Consider the following 14,421-nt stretch of genomic DNA (forward strand, 5'->3'; position numbering starts at 1 on the left):
AAATAGTTAAAAATTATCTACAAAAAATAGGTAAAAGATAAGCTTATTATTTGACTCCTCAAATAGGAAAAAGTTCATTCTTTTTGAGACGGAGGGAGTAATAGAATATTTAATTGGTAATAGTAGTAAACTTTCAAATAATTGGTTTCGTATACTTTTGACAAATTCCTATATTCTTTTTCCAGTTTGTGTATAACTCATACATTAGGCTAATTTTAATTAGCTTGGAAAATAATATAAGTCACACCGACAACCTCAATATGTTTCAAACAGATATGAGTGTGAATGTGTGATGATTAAAGACCTTCTATTCTATGGTAGTTGATTAGGAGTAAAAGAAAATATACTGATTTCTTCTTACCTAAGATTTTTTTGTTTTAATTTTCTTTCATAGAGGTCCGTTGACCTAATTTTATAATTATATAAAGATGTTTAATGTTTTCACTGCACCTGTATTTCACACTAGAAAAATAAGTGTTAACGTCAATGAGTGAGACCTATTTACTGCTTTATTATTTCAACTGCATATGGTTTACTAAAAAAGAATTTTAATTCATTTATAGATTCTACTATAGAGTTGTCTAAATGGCATCACAAGATACACACAACGCCTAGCTCAAGAAACAAACTATATTTAGCATTACCATTAATTTCCCATAATACATTTCTAATCTTTTTTCGTAATTTTCTTCCAAGTAGCATAGAAAGTTAAGTGATGACTTGTGAAGTAAATGTTAATTGTACTTAAGAACTGCCAACCTTTCTAGTCAGTGGGAATTAGTGTTATTCTTCTCCATCCCAAAGTTTTTCCTTTGTTAAAAACACTGCAGAAATTAAATTTTTTGTTATTTGTCTAACTAGGGAAAAGATTAAGGAAAATATAAAAAAATAATTGTATTCCCTTGAAAAACTGGAATTTGAAGTTTGTCCATGGACATCAAATAAAACGTTGGAACTTCAAAATAAATGAATATTCTTCATTGATTAAAGTAGGTGTGGAATTTTCCATGAGGGTTTATTTCTTATTCTGTAAACGGATTTTAAGAAAATATATTATATTCCTCCAATATCTTCTTTTTATTTTCCAACCTAATATAGAACTGGAAATGTCAAAATACACGTCATGGAATTTCTCTGTTGTCCAAGTCAAGTGGTGTTCGACATTGATTATCCTTTCCTTCATTTGCAAGTTCTGATGATAAGCATCAAGCTAAAGAAGAAGAAATATAAGAAAGAGAAGAAAAACGAACCCAATAATTATAGAGACTATGATACTTTAGCAATGTTCGAATCAGTTTATGCAACACTGTATGCCATAGCTTATTCATATCAAGATAATTATGTTGACTAAAAATGGAACAAATAGAGTCGGATAGTTGAAATTAAATTTAAAATCTCCAAATAAAATACTTGGGACTAAAAGATTATAATATAATATTATCAAAACAAAAATTAAGTTAGCAAAAACTCGTTCCTGTCCACACAGTACAGTATCATCAATTCCCAGAATCGACTTAAACACAAGCAGCTAGTAAATCAAATAAAATTTCATATTGTTAGTGTAAATTTCATGTGAAACTTCGTTATGTAGTGAAGCAGAAGAACACGTGGTTGGAAAAGTATCTATCTGTTACACTCCCTTATTTTCTGTCATTTGTTGGATTGTTGTTTCTACCTTCCCTTATAAATATATATACTATGGTTTATTTGTTGGATTGAATAGGCAAAGGACAGCTAACGTACATCACTATTCACCAACCAGTGTTCCTACTTCCTAGAGTCAGTCACTCCATTCTTGTTAAGAAAATAAGCTCCCAAATTTCTCTCAAAACCCCACATTTTTTTCTCAACTAAACTCTTTCTTCCATTTTCTTTCTTCCTCTCCATTCTCATTGCTTTTTCAAGATTCAATCTTTCCTTTAGAATCTGACAAATTTGTCATTGTCATATCTATTGTGTAAGGTAAAAAGTTGTACCCTTTTCTCATGTCATTATTTTTGTTTTTCTTTGTGCTAACTGCTAGGTGTTAAAAAGATTGCATTTTGTTAACATTGTATTCTGTTTCAGTTTTTGCATTTGTTTTTATCCTATTAGATCAGATTTTTGTTTTGCCTTAAACCTTTCCTTGAGCGTTTGAGAAAAATTCACATTCTCCATTTTCTATGGCCTTATGTTCTTTTGTGTGTTTTTTTCTTCCCATTCCTTGCTATTTTCACAGAAATATGCAAATGGTTCAGATGATGTTTTCAAGGCATTCAAATGGTGGTATATGATTGAATTCAATAAAAATCCTATATTGATATCTAAGTCAAAATTCGGAACTCCATTCTACCCTAACACTGAAACAGATGACCTGGGGTTTGCAAGTTTTAATGTGATTAGTCTTCTAATAATTATATAAATGCCTGTTCTCAGCCAAAAAAAATGTGATTAGTTTTTTCATTTGTAATTTTTTATATATGAGATTCAAGACCAGATAAGCTGGGTTTTTGGTTGAGTTACTATTCATCAAAAGGACAACTAAAATTCTAATGCTTTAGATTTGTGAAATGCCGGGCATCTATTGTAAAATTCTGATTCTTTAGGTTTTCCATTATTCTTTCTTTTTTAAGAACAAAGTTCACCACATTCTTATGTTTGCTTTAGTAGTGTGCTTTTCTTTGAAATTGAGCTTCTGTCTACTGCTGCTTTTTTTTTCCATCACAAAAGCTTGATCAGTTTTAAAGCATTGATGGATTAATGTCTTATGCTCTAATCCTTTTGTCTTTATTTTTGCAGGTTTGCATATTTTGGAAATTCTTTTAGGAATAGAAATTATCTTGGTAAACTTATTTTAGGCAGATGGGCATATCGTTTTCCTGTCCATTTGCCAACTTGGATGATTTGAATAGTAGGTTGGAGTCGTATTTAGTGAGAACGATAAGTTTTGGAAGTGACGGTAGGACTGCATTGCAGCCTATAAATTTCGACAATCAAATTCCTGAACAGTCAAAAATGTTGAGATCTTTGGGTTCTGGGAAGATGATCATTGAAGGAACTCTTAGTTTTAAAAGGAGGGAATTGGAGGCCAAGTTGGCACTCAAGTCTCCTGTATTTGATAAGGAAGATAAGATGATGATAAGATCAGAACGCCTTAGGAGCAGGGACGAAACTCCTGACAAATTGCATAGCATCAATAGTCAGATTGTGCCACCAGAATACGGCGAACACAGAGATCGGGCTGCCTTAAAGTTGCAGAAGACATACAAAAGTTTTCGGACTCGTAGGCAACTAGCAGATTGTGCTGTTCTAGTAGAGCAAAGATGGTATGGTAGTTCAAATACACGAGCATGATATTTTTCATGCCTTGTGCATGCCTATTCCTTTTGGTTCCTGATTTGAATGTAATTTACAGGTGGAAGCTATTAGATACTGTTGAACTCAAGCATAGTTCTATATCATTCTTTGACATTGAGAAACCTCAAACTGCTGTTTCTCGTTGGTCAAGAGCATTAACTAGAGCTGCTAAGGTATGCTTTGGACATTACTGTCTACAAAATCCTTGTATCTTTTCTTTTCCCTAATGTACTGATCTTTTTGGTACTTTTTGTCTGTGTTTTGTAGGTTGGTAAAGGTCTCTCTAAAGATGAAAAGGCCTGTAAGCTTGCATTACAACATTGGCTTGAAGCAGTAAGTTCCGTTCCTAACAAAGTTTGAGTAACACTATTTACTTTTCTTATTTGTGGGATTTGTATTTATCTTTCACAATGTGGAAACAGATTGATCCCCGGCATCGTTATGGTCACAATCTTCAATTTTATTACAATAACTGGCTCCAAGCTGACAGTAAACAACCCTTCTTTTATTGGTGAGGTTTCCTATGATTAGCAAGAAATTCAAACAAACAACTTTTCTTCAATTAATTTTGCTGAACTAAATATTTTGCCCGTGATTTGCCTTGCAGGTTGGACATAGGTGATGGTAAAGAAATAAATCTTGAAAAGTGCCCTAGGTCAAAACTTCATCAACAATGCATCAAGTATCTGGGTCCGGTAAGTTTAATCTTATTTTGTGGAGATAGATTTCCTTTAGAGTTATCACATGACAATTAGAGTTTAGATTTGGCATGGATATGTTCTTTGAATCAGTGAGAAGTGCTGAACATTTGTGTTTTGCTATGCTTGTGTCTATTTTTGCATGGATCTGTGCTGGAATTCCTAAATTCAGTTTCAAAAATAAACTAAAATCAGGGAGCTGTGCCAAATGGGCAGTAGATGTTCACAATGCTTAATTTATGTCTTTGTTACTGTTTTTAGAGCAAATTGTCTAATTGGGGTGGATATAAAAACATGTAATTTTACTTCCAGACATCTTGTGATTATGTAAGCTCCATGGAGTAGGTGGAAATGTATCTTTAATGCAACTCACCAGTAATGAATAATCAATGACAGATGGAGAGAGAGGCATATGAAGTTGTGGTGGTGGATAGAAAATTCATCTACAAGCAGAGCGGGAAGCTTCTTGATACAAGGGGAGGCCCTCAAGATGCCAAGTGGATCTTTGTGCTAAGTGCGTCCAAGATCTTGTATGTCGGATTGAAGCAGAAAGGCACTTTTCAGCATTCGAGTTTTTTGGCTGGTGGTGCCGCATTGTCTGCTGGGAGATTAGTGGTGGAAGATGGTGTTCTAAAGGTACAGAGAAATTGCCATGGTTTTTCCTAGCTTTGTCACAATTTTTTTTCCTTAGACCTGAGAATTGATGAATCTAACTTATTGTACGAAATAGGCGGTGTGGCCTCACAGTGGACATTATCTTCCCACAGAGGAGAATTTTGAAGAATTTATGTCGTATCTTGAGCAACAGAATATCGACATCAGTGTTATCCAGGTAGGAAACCTCAGCCCCAACCTTGAAGGATTGAATTTTAAGCTATGCTAAAATAGAACTCTAGCTCACCACGATAGTCTTCCTTTCAATTGAAGTTTGTGTGTTTTGGGGATTGGCATTACAACTATTTATGCAAGGGAATGCCATCTCTCAATCTGTCCTAATCCTTTCCAGCATTTATCGTGTTTTGCACATTGATCGTGTGGCTAATGCATATAGCTTTCTCAGCCATTTTGATAAAGATCAAGTGTAGATAAGTTGTGGCTAGCACATTGAGCTTTATTTACTACTCCTGATTTTGCAGAAATCGCCCAGTGATGGGGAAGAAGCACCTTTTATAAGGAAAGAGAGTGGTTCCAGTCTGCGTAATAGTTTATCGGCACCAGATTTCACCAAATGTAGTGAAGAGAGCAACGCCAAAAGCTCAGACAGGGAGAAGACAGATTCTACTAGAAAGTATTGCAAGGACGCAGAGAGTTCAATGGCACCATTGTCGAGACGATCCCGACCCCAAATTGCAGTAGAAATACCAGTAAAAGAAGGCATACTTGAGCTGTTCAAGAAGGCAGGACAAGTGGAAGGACCAAAGGAGAGCATGCAGCAGTCAGTGGAAACTCCTGCAGATGGATGCGAAACAGCAGAAGAATATTTATCAGATACAGAGTTGTCAGTTTCAAAGAAGAACTTATTTGATGAAAATGAAGAAGACTATGGAGAACCTATCCCAAAAGAGAAGATTTTGAAGAGAATAAATTCACACAAAAGAATGAAGTCATATCAGTTGGCTAATCAATTATCATGCAAATGGAGTACAGGAGCTGGACCTCGGATAGGATGTATGAGGGACTATCCATCAGAGCTCCAATTTCGCGTTATGGAGGAGGTGCAATTGTCTCCAAGATCTGCATTCAAATCTGGGCGACTTCATACTTGTACACTTTTTTCTAGAGAAGCAACTGAGGACAAGAGACCTCCAGGTTCTGAACACTAGTATATTCTGAATTAGTAGAGTGATTATTAGTTAGGAGGATAAAAAATGATTCTTACAACATTCTTCCTAACTAGTTTAGGATATTTTAGGTGTATTTGATTGATTGATTAATTCTTTACAACTCCCATGAAGCAAGATGTAGCCATTCTTTATCCCATTCTTTTGTACATTATACAGAAGAAAAAGATTAATAAAGTCTCTCGAATTGTCTTCCTGTGTTCATCTGATTACACCTTTGTTTATTCTAACACTGTCAATGAATTTTAATCCGTTACAGCAAGTAATTACCATTTTTATCAGGTTATCAATTAATGCTTATTACAGAATTTTACCTGCAATTACTTCATATAAGTGATTTGACTTTAAATATTATAGAAGTTAAACTCTTTTAGTAAACACTATTTTACTAAGGATCTTGGAACGTCGGAATTCCTGGATTCAAATGACATAATCATTCCGTATTGAGCATATGAAAAATTCTAACTCTTGAGATGCAGTACTATTGCTGTACATAGACAAAACTGAAAGTGAGGGTAACAGCATCTGCTGATTTTCATACAACATTCTTATTCAATAACAATTAAAAAATGACTAAAACTCATTCTTCGATTGATCGATGAATGTCCCAGCCCTAGAAATATACTACAATTGAATCAAAATGCATAAAGAAATTCTCTACTCCAGCATCCCTATGTGGCTTGCAAAACCTAACACAGAACTGGCATTTTTCTACACACTTTTCCTTTGTCCAGCAGATGGTAGAAATAAACAACTTCCAAAGTCTGTATAGTCACTTTGATATCCCCCCTGCCTTCTGGCTGCTACTTGAAAAGATAAAGGCTACAGAACAAAAACTTTTTTTCGAGTATTTGTTAGATGAAAGGGAAGATAAGGTACTCAGCATAGAAGAGATTCCATATGAATTGATAGTATGCTGAGATTGCTTCCTGCAAAAAATTACAAAATGCAAATATCAGACTCACTGGGGAAGTAAAAGAATAACTTACAACATTATTATAAATAGCCAGCAATTTCGTAGTCTTTAGTGATCTATTTTCTTTTGCAAAGAAAGACACTATGAAATTGTATAAAGTGATTAATGAGATAAATGCTTGATTATAGTTTTTTACCATCAGAATAAACATAATCTTGGGATAACAGCCACACTCATGCAAAACTGCGTTAAAATTACCTTAGTGTAATTCGCTTTTTCCAACAACCATGCCTGAAAATAGATAACAAACCGTTTTACATGTCTGAGGAAAAGTTTCTAGACTCCAAACACGGAAACCAATCACTTACTTGAAACCACAGCTTGACTGGCAAAGAAGTAGCAAACACAGTACTATTATCCCCAAATATAATTGATAAAACATTATGAACATTACTGTGAGGGCACAGAACCTATTTATTCTTCCTTTGGCATTTACCGAGTTTCTTAAGTCTGAGATAAGCCAAATGTATGATGCAACTTCCCAAACTAAATACAGTAAATAGAGGAACTTCAGGTAACTTTCCAACTGTAGTTTAGAATCTACAACAATATGATACGCAAATCCTATCATTGGTCAAGTTTCATAAGTAACATTTTCCTTGTGTATAACAACAAACATGATACAAAAGAGTGGCAGTTTGGCAATAAAGGTCTTCTTCAAGATGTACCAAAAATTTAAAAATTACACATAGTTGAAGAGTATATTCTGCAATGGTATCTCAACGCAATGCTCGTAAGAGTTGACAATACTTGTCTCATGCATTTATTCATACTCTTGACTAACTGAAGAAATGCTCTGATCTCACAGAGTAGAAATAAAAAGGGGTCTCTTCACATTAACATTCAGCATACAGGCTTAACCAATTAGCAAAGATGAACCGATTATGGGACAAATGAAAATAACCGGAATATATGGTACTCTCAGACTTTTAGGCCATCATTATAGCAACCAAGCATATTCCATGTCATTGGCAACTTTACTCATATCACTTAGTAAGTAATGGTTAGGTTTTTAAGTCTATGGGAATCAGAAAAAATTGAAGGCAAGTATAAATTTTCCAACACATTCGCGGCGAGTTTGAGAACCAAATGATTGAGCACTGTGGAAGTAAGTCTCACTCTGCCACAATAATGATTAGACTCAAATCTTAAACTAAGTACCTGGAAGACTAAACACAATGCCAAGATGGCATGTACAGGTATCATTAAGCTGCTCCTGAATGCCTGTAACGAGTTCAATAAAGAGAATGATGCTATTAATCATTACCGGCAGAGAGGAAAAATCAGGATTTCAGAAAATGCCAACAAAAGTAAAATATCAAACAACCTATATGGAAAAATGAACTCACTTGGGGCATGTAAATTGCAGCAACTACAGCACCAATGTAGTTTGCCAACAAAAGCCCAGAGCCAAGGAACGCTATGTTTCTCACACCAAGCTTCGTTGCCAAGGTAGATATCTGAAACCTAGATAAGAACATGAAATGAAAAGGACGAATTCTGTAGATGTCAACAGTTATGAACTCTGTAGGTGTTGACGCTACCCAAGAGGGTCTCCTTATACAGCAGTTTTAATCTAGTAGGAATATCCTCTACCTGCAATAGTATATCATATAGATTGATTCTAGACACATTCTTCTTCTTGTTTCCATCACAAATCTAGACATTCTAACAGATAACTATAATAATTTTTCAATAATAATAGATTTTGAAATAGTTTCTTCTCAGTAAATATGAGACAGTCGAAGAAATGCCTATCAGCAATGAGGTACAGGACGAATCACGTGAAAGTTATAACCAAAATACAGAATTCAAGGATACATGGGTTGAGAGAAATAGATTCACAACAGGTATAAGCAGTTAAAATTTTACATCGAAGTAAAATTCCCAGTCTTAGTAAAAACTTTTCCCACTGAAATAAGGGAACGAAGTAGCAAAATTGTTTAAAGTTTATAACAAAACTTACTTGCGGTCACCCTCCACATCTGGTAGGTCCTTGGTGATGGCAATGACCAGTGCAAACAAAGTCACGAAAGTGGTAATAAATGCAACAGGTGAGCTGCAGGTGAAAAGGTATATTATTAACTCAGATTATCAATAACAAAAATATACAAGAAAAGTTAATTCAGTCAGTAAAACTGATAATGTACTGCAATTAAGTTGAAAATTTGATCTTTTGTTTACCACTATTCTTTTCTTAATTTAGCTTTAGAAAGGGGCTGGGAGGAATTGAGACCCGGAAAGAGGCATCCTTACCATCTAATTTTTGGATAACCAAACCAGCTCACTCATTATTTTGGCTCAAATTAGTATATGCAAACTTCATATTGGAAGTGCAAAAGAATAGTTCGAGTTAAATTCTGGGATTTCATCCGGTGAACAAATGTATCAAGATTCTTTTTTCTTTTTTGTTGAGAAAAAGTAAGTATAGAAACACTCTGTATGTTTACTTTTCCATGTCTCATTTCACAGGCATGCAAGGGAGAAGATCAACAATGAGAGTTAAAACTCCTGCACTGCTATTTAATAATTTGGGTGCCAAAGTGTGAATTTAGATAGATGTTTTTTCTACTTTTTGTTTATTTAGAATGCCAACAAGTATTACTTAAGCCCTTGACTACCTTTCAGTATAGCGGCTGCATCCATATAATTGGTCTGATCTCCCACAAGAAGAGCAAAATGGCTTCTAAAAACATGAGGAAGAGATTTGAAAGTTGGCCTGTGCTGGGGTGTGTTTGCTTTCTCATATATAAATTAATGCTTTTTTAGCTTTGAAAGAAACTTACCTTCCTCTATGCAAGTTTATATGTTAAATAGGCAGGCTTTGTTTCTTTAGTTAGATAAATAACATAGAGATGGAGAAAAGGCAAATGTATCTTTCCACAGAAATAAAGTGTGTAGCAGAAAAGGATTCACCTCCACTGAAAGCTTAGCCCCAGAGCAGCTGTTGTGGCATAATACACACCATAATTAAGAAGAAAACCGCGTACCTGCAATGCATATCAATTCTTGAATCCTTTTAATTATTATATTCTTAATTGAAGGTGATATTTATTGGCCCATGCAAAGAGATACAGTGCACCACCAAACACTAAAATTGTTTGGCACCACCAAACATTAAAATGCAATGAATAACTGCACTACATCAACCATTTAGAATTGTGAAAAGATGTTAGACTTGTTATGAATGATAGAGTAATTATGTCTGGATTGAAAAATATAAAATGAATTGTTAATCAGCACTTCCTCATTTTCCAACATAACCAAAAGTGACAAACTTAGAATCTGCCAGATAGCTCTATACTATATTTCCAATGTTGATAACTACTCCAGAAACTGGGGTCAACTTTCTTTCTTTAGTCTTATTGACGGTAATGGAAGGTTCCACTAAATAATTCTTGATAGAAAGGAAGATTAAGCCATAGAATAGGATATGGTTTGAAACATTATAAGATTAGGGGGTTCCATAATTTAAACTGCTTACGACTAATGATGAGGACATCTTTAAATGCAATTATGAACAGCTACAAGAATACCTTAGTAATGACAGTAAGTGTGGGCCAAGATACAATATAGTGGTTGCTATTACAAAATGCCTCTAGCAGTCACAGGTAGAAGCTGTTAGAAATCCTAATTCAAAGATGGTAACATTGGATTGGAGTCAATTTGGTAAAATGCCCCTCTTTTGATTTATGGTCTGAAATTGATACAGAGAGCAAGAGCTATTTAAACACGGAAGCAAGGAGAAAGACAACTTTGGGTAACACAGGTGGTCATGCCCCTCGGACCACCATCACCAAGCATAGAAATCCTACAAGCCATGCTTACAATCGGCTTCCAGGTGAAGAAATTTTCCACTGCCAAAATGGTACACTAACCCCATTGCACTTAAGCTGACAGCTATACCGACTGTAGCTAGCCACCAGGTTCAAACTAACACTTGGCTACCAGTCATGTTCAACTGGCTATCTTCTCTAAAAACAAGTGGCAAAAAATTATTTTAAAAGGCAAAAGAAGAGAAATAATGTACTGGGCACTAAACACACTACCATCACCTGCCCTACACCTTCTACGCTTCATGTGAATACAAACTGTATCATGCTCCCTTTTTCTCACGATGCCATAGTGCTTTTCTTGAGTCTCCAAGTCTAAGTAGTAGATAAATTCAAGAAGTCTAACGAAATGCAAAAAAGAAAAGAGTGTCCCGGGGAAAGTGCAGATTTGCAAGAGAGTATCCAGATACAATTTCAAGCATAAAGCTTCTTCTGTGGAGGTATTTCAGCACATGCAGAACTTCTCAGTAAATCAACAAAGCAAGATGTATGGATGTAAGTGACTATTTCAGATAGTTTTACGCACAACTGTTGAAGAAGATATAAGAAGCAAACAAATACATAGAGAAACAAGCATACCGTGGCAATTATTAAGAACGCTACGACAGCAAATCTCTTCATGCGAAATGGGGGGACTGAATAAATGGTACCTAGAAAGAGACCGAGACAGTAAAGAGAAGTAATGAAGGGGCCAAAATTAATCCCAACAATAAGAAGGCCAGCCATAGCGAACAATAGCACCAAGAACCATGCAGACTGAACTGAAAGATCTCCCGCTGCTATGGGTAAGTATGGCTTGTTTACCCTGCAAGCATTGTGAAAAATTAATTGCATTATCTTATTGTGGAAAAATGGAACAGGCAAGTTGCGATTCATTATGCCCATCATGCATGAAGAGTCTGTAACTTAAAGTTACAAAACAAAAAATCTACCCATCAATACCTAACAAATACTCCCACTCAACAATCACTTACTTGTCAATGCCAATGTCATATATTTGATTGATGCCCACTATATAACCATTTCCACATATTAGAGCAATCAGACCAGAAAAAGCCTTCATTGCCAATGACCACCTGATTAGATTTGGATTCTCAATCAACGCTCTTGTAACCAACGAGCTGCCAAAGAAATCAAGTCGAACCAAGTTAGATGTGCCTGTTGCAAGTTCACCAAAGTGTTCACTCATAATAAACACTCACAGGGATCCTAATGCTGTTCCACGTATAGTGTGGGGCCTCAAAAATCTCCAAAAGGCATCTTTAAATTGTGAAAGCTTATCCAATACTGGTTCAGATCCAGCAGTACCAACTTGAGAGCATGCCTGGAAATGTTATCTTTCATGAAAATGATGTTAATTGAATATTTCAAGTTAGTGATACCCATTACCCCTTGTCAGAATATTTTATCTATGTTGATTGTTATATGCATATACATGTTTTCCATCAATAACTAGTGTTTCATAAGATAGATAATTCATCCAACGTATTTAAGCAAGTGATATAAAGTTGAGCTGATGACATTGTTCCACAAGATAATGCAGCTGTCAAAATTTTGAAAAGCTGCACTTGGTAAATCTAGTCTTGTCATCTTCAGGAGGATATAGGGTGTAACTGCAACTCCTTTTACATTCACTTTGTCAGCGGAGCAGCAGGTTAACAAACCGAGTATTCAGGTATCAAATTTTGTTTTTTCATAATCTGTATCAGTTCTTTACTTGAGAGGTTGGAATCTGTCAAAGAGTTATCGATTTCTTATTTTTATCCTTCCAAGCTGTTTGTTACTGTATTTGAATAATACCATAAATATGAAACTAAAAAGAATCATTTTACTGCAGAAAATTTACCAGAGTCCTCCCCCATCAACAATACCAAACTAAGCTGGAAAAGTTAGCAAGAAAATGCTAATTAATAATTTCACTTGTTTAGTCATTTGGGACCTACAATTAACGCAAGAACTTGACCACCCCATATATATTTCAACTAATGAAAGATATGAAAAAAACACCATATTATTGAAATAATCTCAATTCTATACCATTAAATAGTGAAATTAAACATACCCGGATGGAAATGTGCCTGTATTTTCTATATGAAACAGTCTTTGAAAAGTTTGTGTAGCCAATGTGCAATCCAGCTGAAGATGACAAGTTCTTGGAAGATTTGAGCACAAAATTAGCAGCTTTACAAGAAGGTGAAGTGGGTGGTAACTTTCTGTAGCGGGAAGCAGCAGTATCTTGGTGAGTTAAAACAGATGAAAATCGAAGGGAAGAGCAAGATGAACAAGCCAGCTCCATCCCCAGATGCTAAAAATAGTTGGAGGAGAGATGGACCTTGTCCGTTCAGTACATCTTCAGTGGTGCTCCAAATTCCAAATTTTTGCTTTGGTAGTTATTTGTGTTTGCTGACCCTTTCACTTTCTTGTATTTTTGTTTCCCTCCCTTATAATGCAACAAATGGTTCTCTAGTCCCTCTTTGCCCAAAACACCTCTTTCATTTTATTTTGTTGCTTCCTTTTATTTGGCGTAAATTAGGACTTATTTGACCGAATGTAGAGTTTTAAAAAAGAAATTCTTTTAAAATGTTATATTTGTTTAGGTTCTTAAAGCTTCACCATTATTGAGTTGGAGGAAGAAAAGTAGGATCAAATACTTATTGCTAATGTAACGAGGGTAATATCTCCAATCATGAAGGTAATTAATTATTACTTAATGTAATGAGGTTAAATCGACTCGTACGATACTACGGGAAGCCGCCCAGACAAGTAGGATCAAATAATTATTGCTTGGTTGATCACCTAATATTGTTATATTATTTTAGTTTCAATATAATGTTCACGATTAAAATTAAAATCTCACTTGGTTTTATTAAAGCTTGATGCTAAATGAAAACTTTGAAATATGTTTTTTATTATTATTTTATTTTATGGTCTCGATTATTAGCTGATAATAAATATTTCTTCTTATATCAATTGTTTATGCATATTTCATGTTCTCTTTAAATTTTGTCCGGTTTTCTTTGTTGTGAACATGGTTCACGATACACACTCCATAAAAGTCACATCACGAACCTTCCTATCAGCATAACTCTTCTGCCTGGACTGCTTTGTACGAATTCGCTCCTAAATTAATTTCACTTTATCTAAAACATCACAAACCAAGTCTGTGCCAAATAACCTAGCCTAACCAGACTCAAACCAACTAATTGGGGAACAACATCGCTTCCCATATAAGACCTCATACGGAGCCATCTGGATGCTCGACCGATAGCTGTTGTTGTATGAAAACTATGCTAAAAGAAGAAACTGATCCCACTAACCTTCAAAATATATGACACATGCCTTCAACATATCCTCCAAAATCTGAATGGTCCGCTTGGACTGCCCATCCACCTGAGGGTGAAATGCGGTGCTCAACTTAACCTACATGCCCAACTTACGCTGAACCGCTCTCTAAAAATGCGAAGTAAACTGAGTGTCGCGATCCGAGATGATAGAAACAGGTACACCATACAAGCGAACACTCTCCCGGATCTAGATCTTAACCAGCTGCTCCGAAGTGTAGGAAGTCTGACTGGAATAAAATATGCGAACTTGGTGAGTCTTTCCACAATGATCCAAACTGTATCAAATCTCCTCAATATCCGTGGAAACCCTACCACAAAGTCCATAGTGTGTGCTCATATTTTTACTCTAGTATCTTAATCTTCTAAAGTAAACCACCCGGTCTCTGATGCTCA

General features: G+C 35.3%; 2 protein-coding genes across 2 annotated transcripts; one reads left to right on the plus strand and one right to left on the minus strand.

The window, feature by feature from the left end:
• Positions 1-1,717: 1,717 nt before the first annotated feature.
• LOC107825178 (IQ domain-containing protein IQM6-like) lies at positions 1,718-6,071 on the plus strand. The gene is made up of 9 exons (XM_016652006.2): positions 1,718-1,962; positions 2,779-3,305; positions 3,395-3,509; positions 3,604-3,669; positions 3,759-3,847; positions 3,944-4,031; positions 4,431-4,670; positions 4,765-4,866; positions 5,171-6,071. Exons 2-9 carry the CDS (start codon positions 2,842-2,844, stop codon positions 5,855-5,857), a joined length of 1,851 nt encoding a protein of 616 aa, XP_016507492.1. The 5' UTR covers positions 1,718-1,962; positions 2,779-2,841; the 3' UTR covers positions 5,858-6,071.
• Positions 6,072-6,385: 314 nt separating this feature from the next.
• LOC107825180 (homogentisate solanesyltransferase, chloroplastic) lies at positions 6,386-13,094 on the minus strand. The gene is made up of 10 exons (XM_016652007.2): positions 12,747-13,094; positions 11,887-12,008; positions 11,659-11,805; positions 11,264-11,489; positions 9,768-9,841; positions 8,818-8,910; positions 8,201-8,318; positions 8,013-8,075; positions 7,050-7,082; positions 6,386-6,804 (listed from the first exon to the last, which is right to left on the minus strand). The coding sequence occupies exons 1-10, from the start codon at positions 12,978-12,980 to the stop codon at positions 6,730-6,732; spliced, it is 1,185 nt and encodes a 394-aa protein (XP_016507493.1). The 5' UTR covers positions 12,981-13,094; the 3' UTR covers positions 6,386-6,729.
• Between the last annotated feature and the right edge of the window lie 1,327 nt (positions 13,095-14,421).

The sequence above is a fragment of the Nicotiana tabacum genome, chromosome 4 (genome assembly GCF_000715075.1).
Source record: "Nicotiana tabacum cultivar K326 chromosome 4, ASM71507v2, whole genome shotgun sequence".
NCBI classification, from domain to species: Eukaryota; Viridiplantae; Streptophyta; class Magnoliopsida; order Solanales; family Solanaceae; genus Nicotiana; species Nicotiana tabacum.

Coding starts and splice junctions, on each gene's coding strand:
- LOC107825180 (XM_016652007.2), bottom strand. CDS start 12,980: ATGGAGCTGGCTTGTTCATCTTGCTCTTCCCTTCGATTTTCATCTGTT. Junction 8,076..8,200: donor CTGCAATTTACATGCCCCAA/GTGAGTTCATTT, acceptor AACTCGTTACAG/GCATTCAGGAGCAGCTTAAT. Junction 7,083..8,012: donor CATTGTGTTTAGTCTTCCAG/GTACTTAGTTTA, acceptor ATCTATTTTCAG/GCATGGTTGTTGGAAAAAGC.
- LOC107825178 (XM_016652006.2), top strand. CDS start 2,842: ATGGGCATATCGTTTTCCTGTCCATTTGCCAACTTGGATGATTTGAAT. Junction 3,510..3,603: donor CATTAACTAGAGCTGCTAAG/GTATGCTTTGGA, acceptor TGTGTTTTGTAG/GTTGGTAAAGGTCTCTCTAA. Junction 4,032..4,430: donor GCATCAAGTATCTGGGTCCG/GTAAGTTTAATC, acceptor AATCAATGACAG/ATGGAGAGAGAGGCATATGA.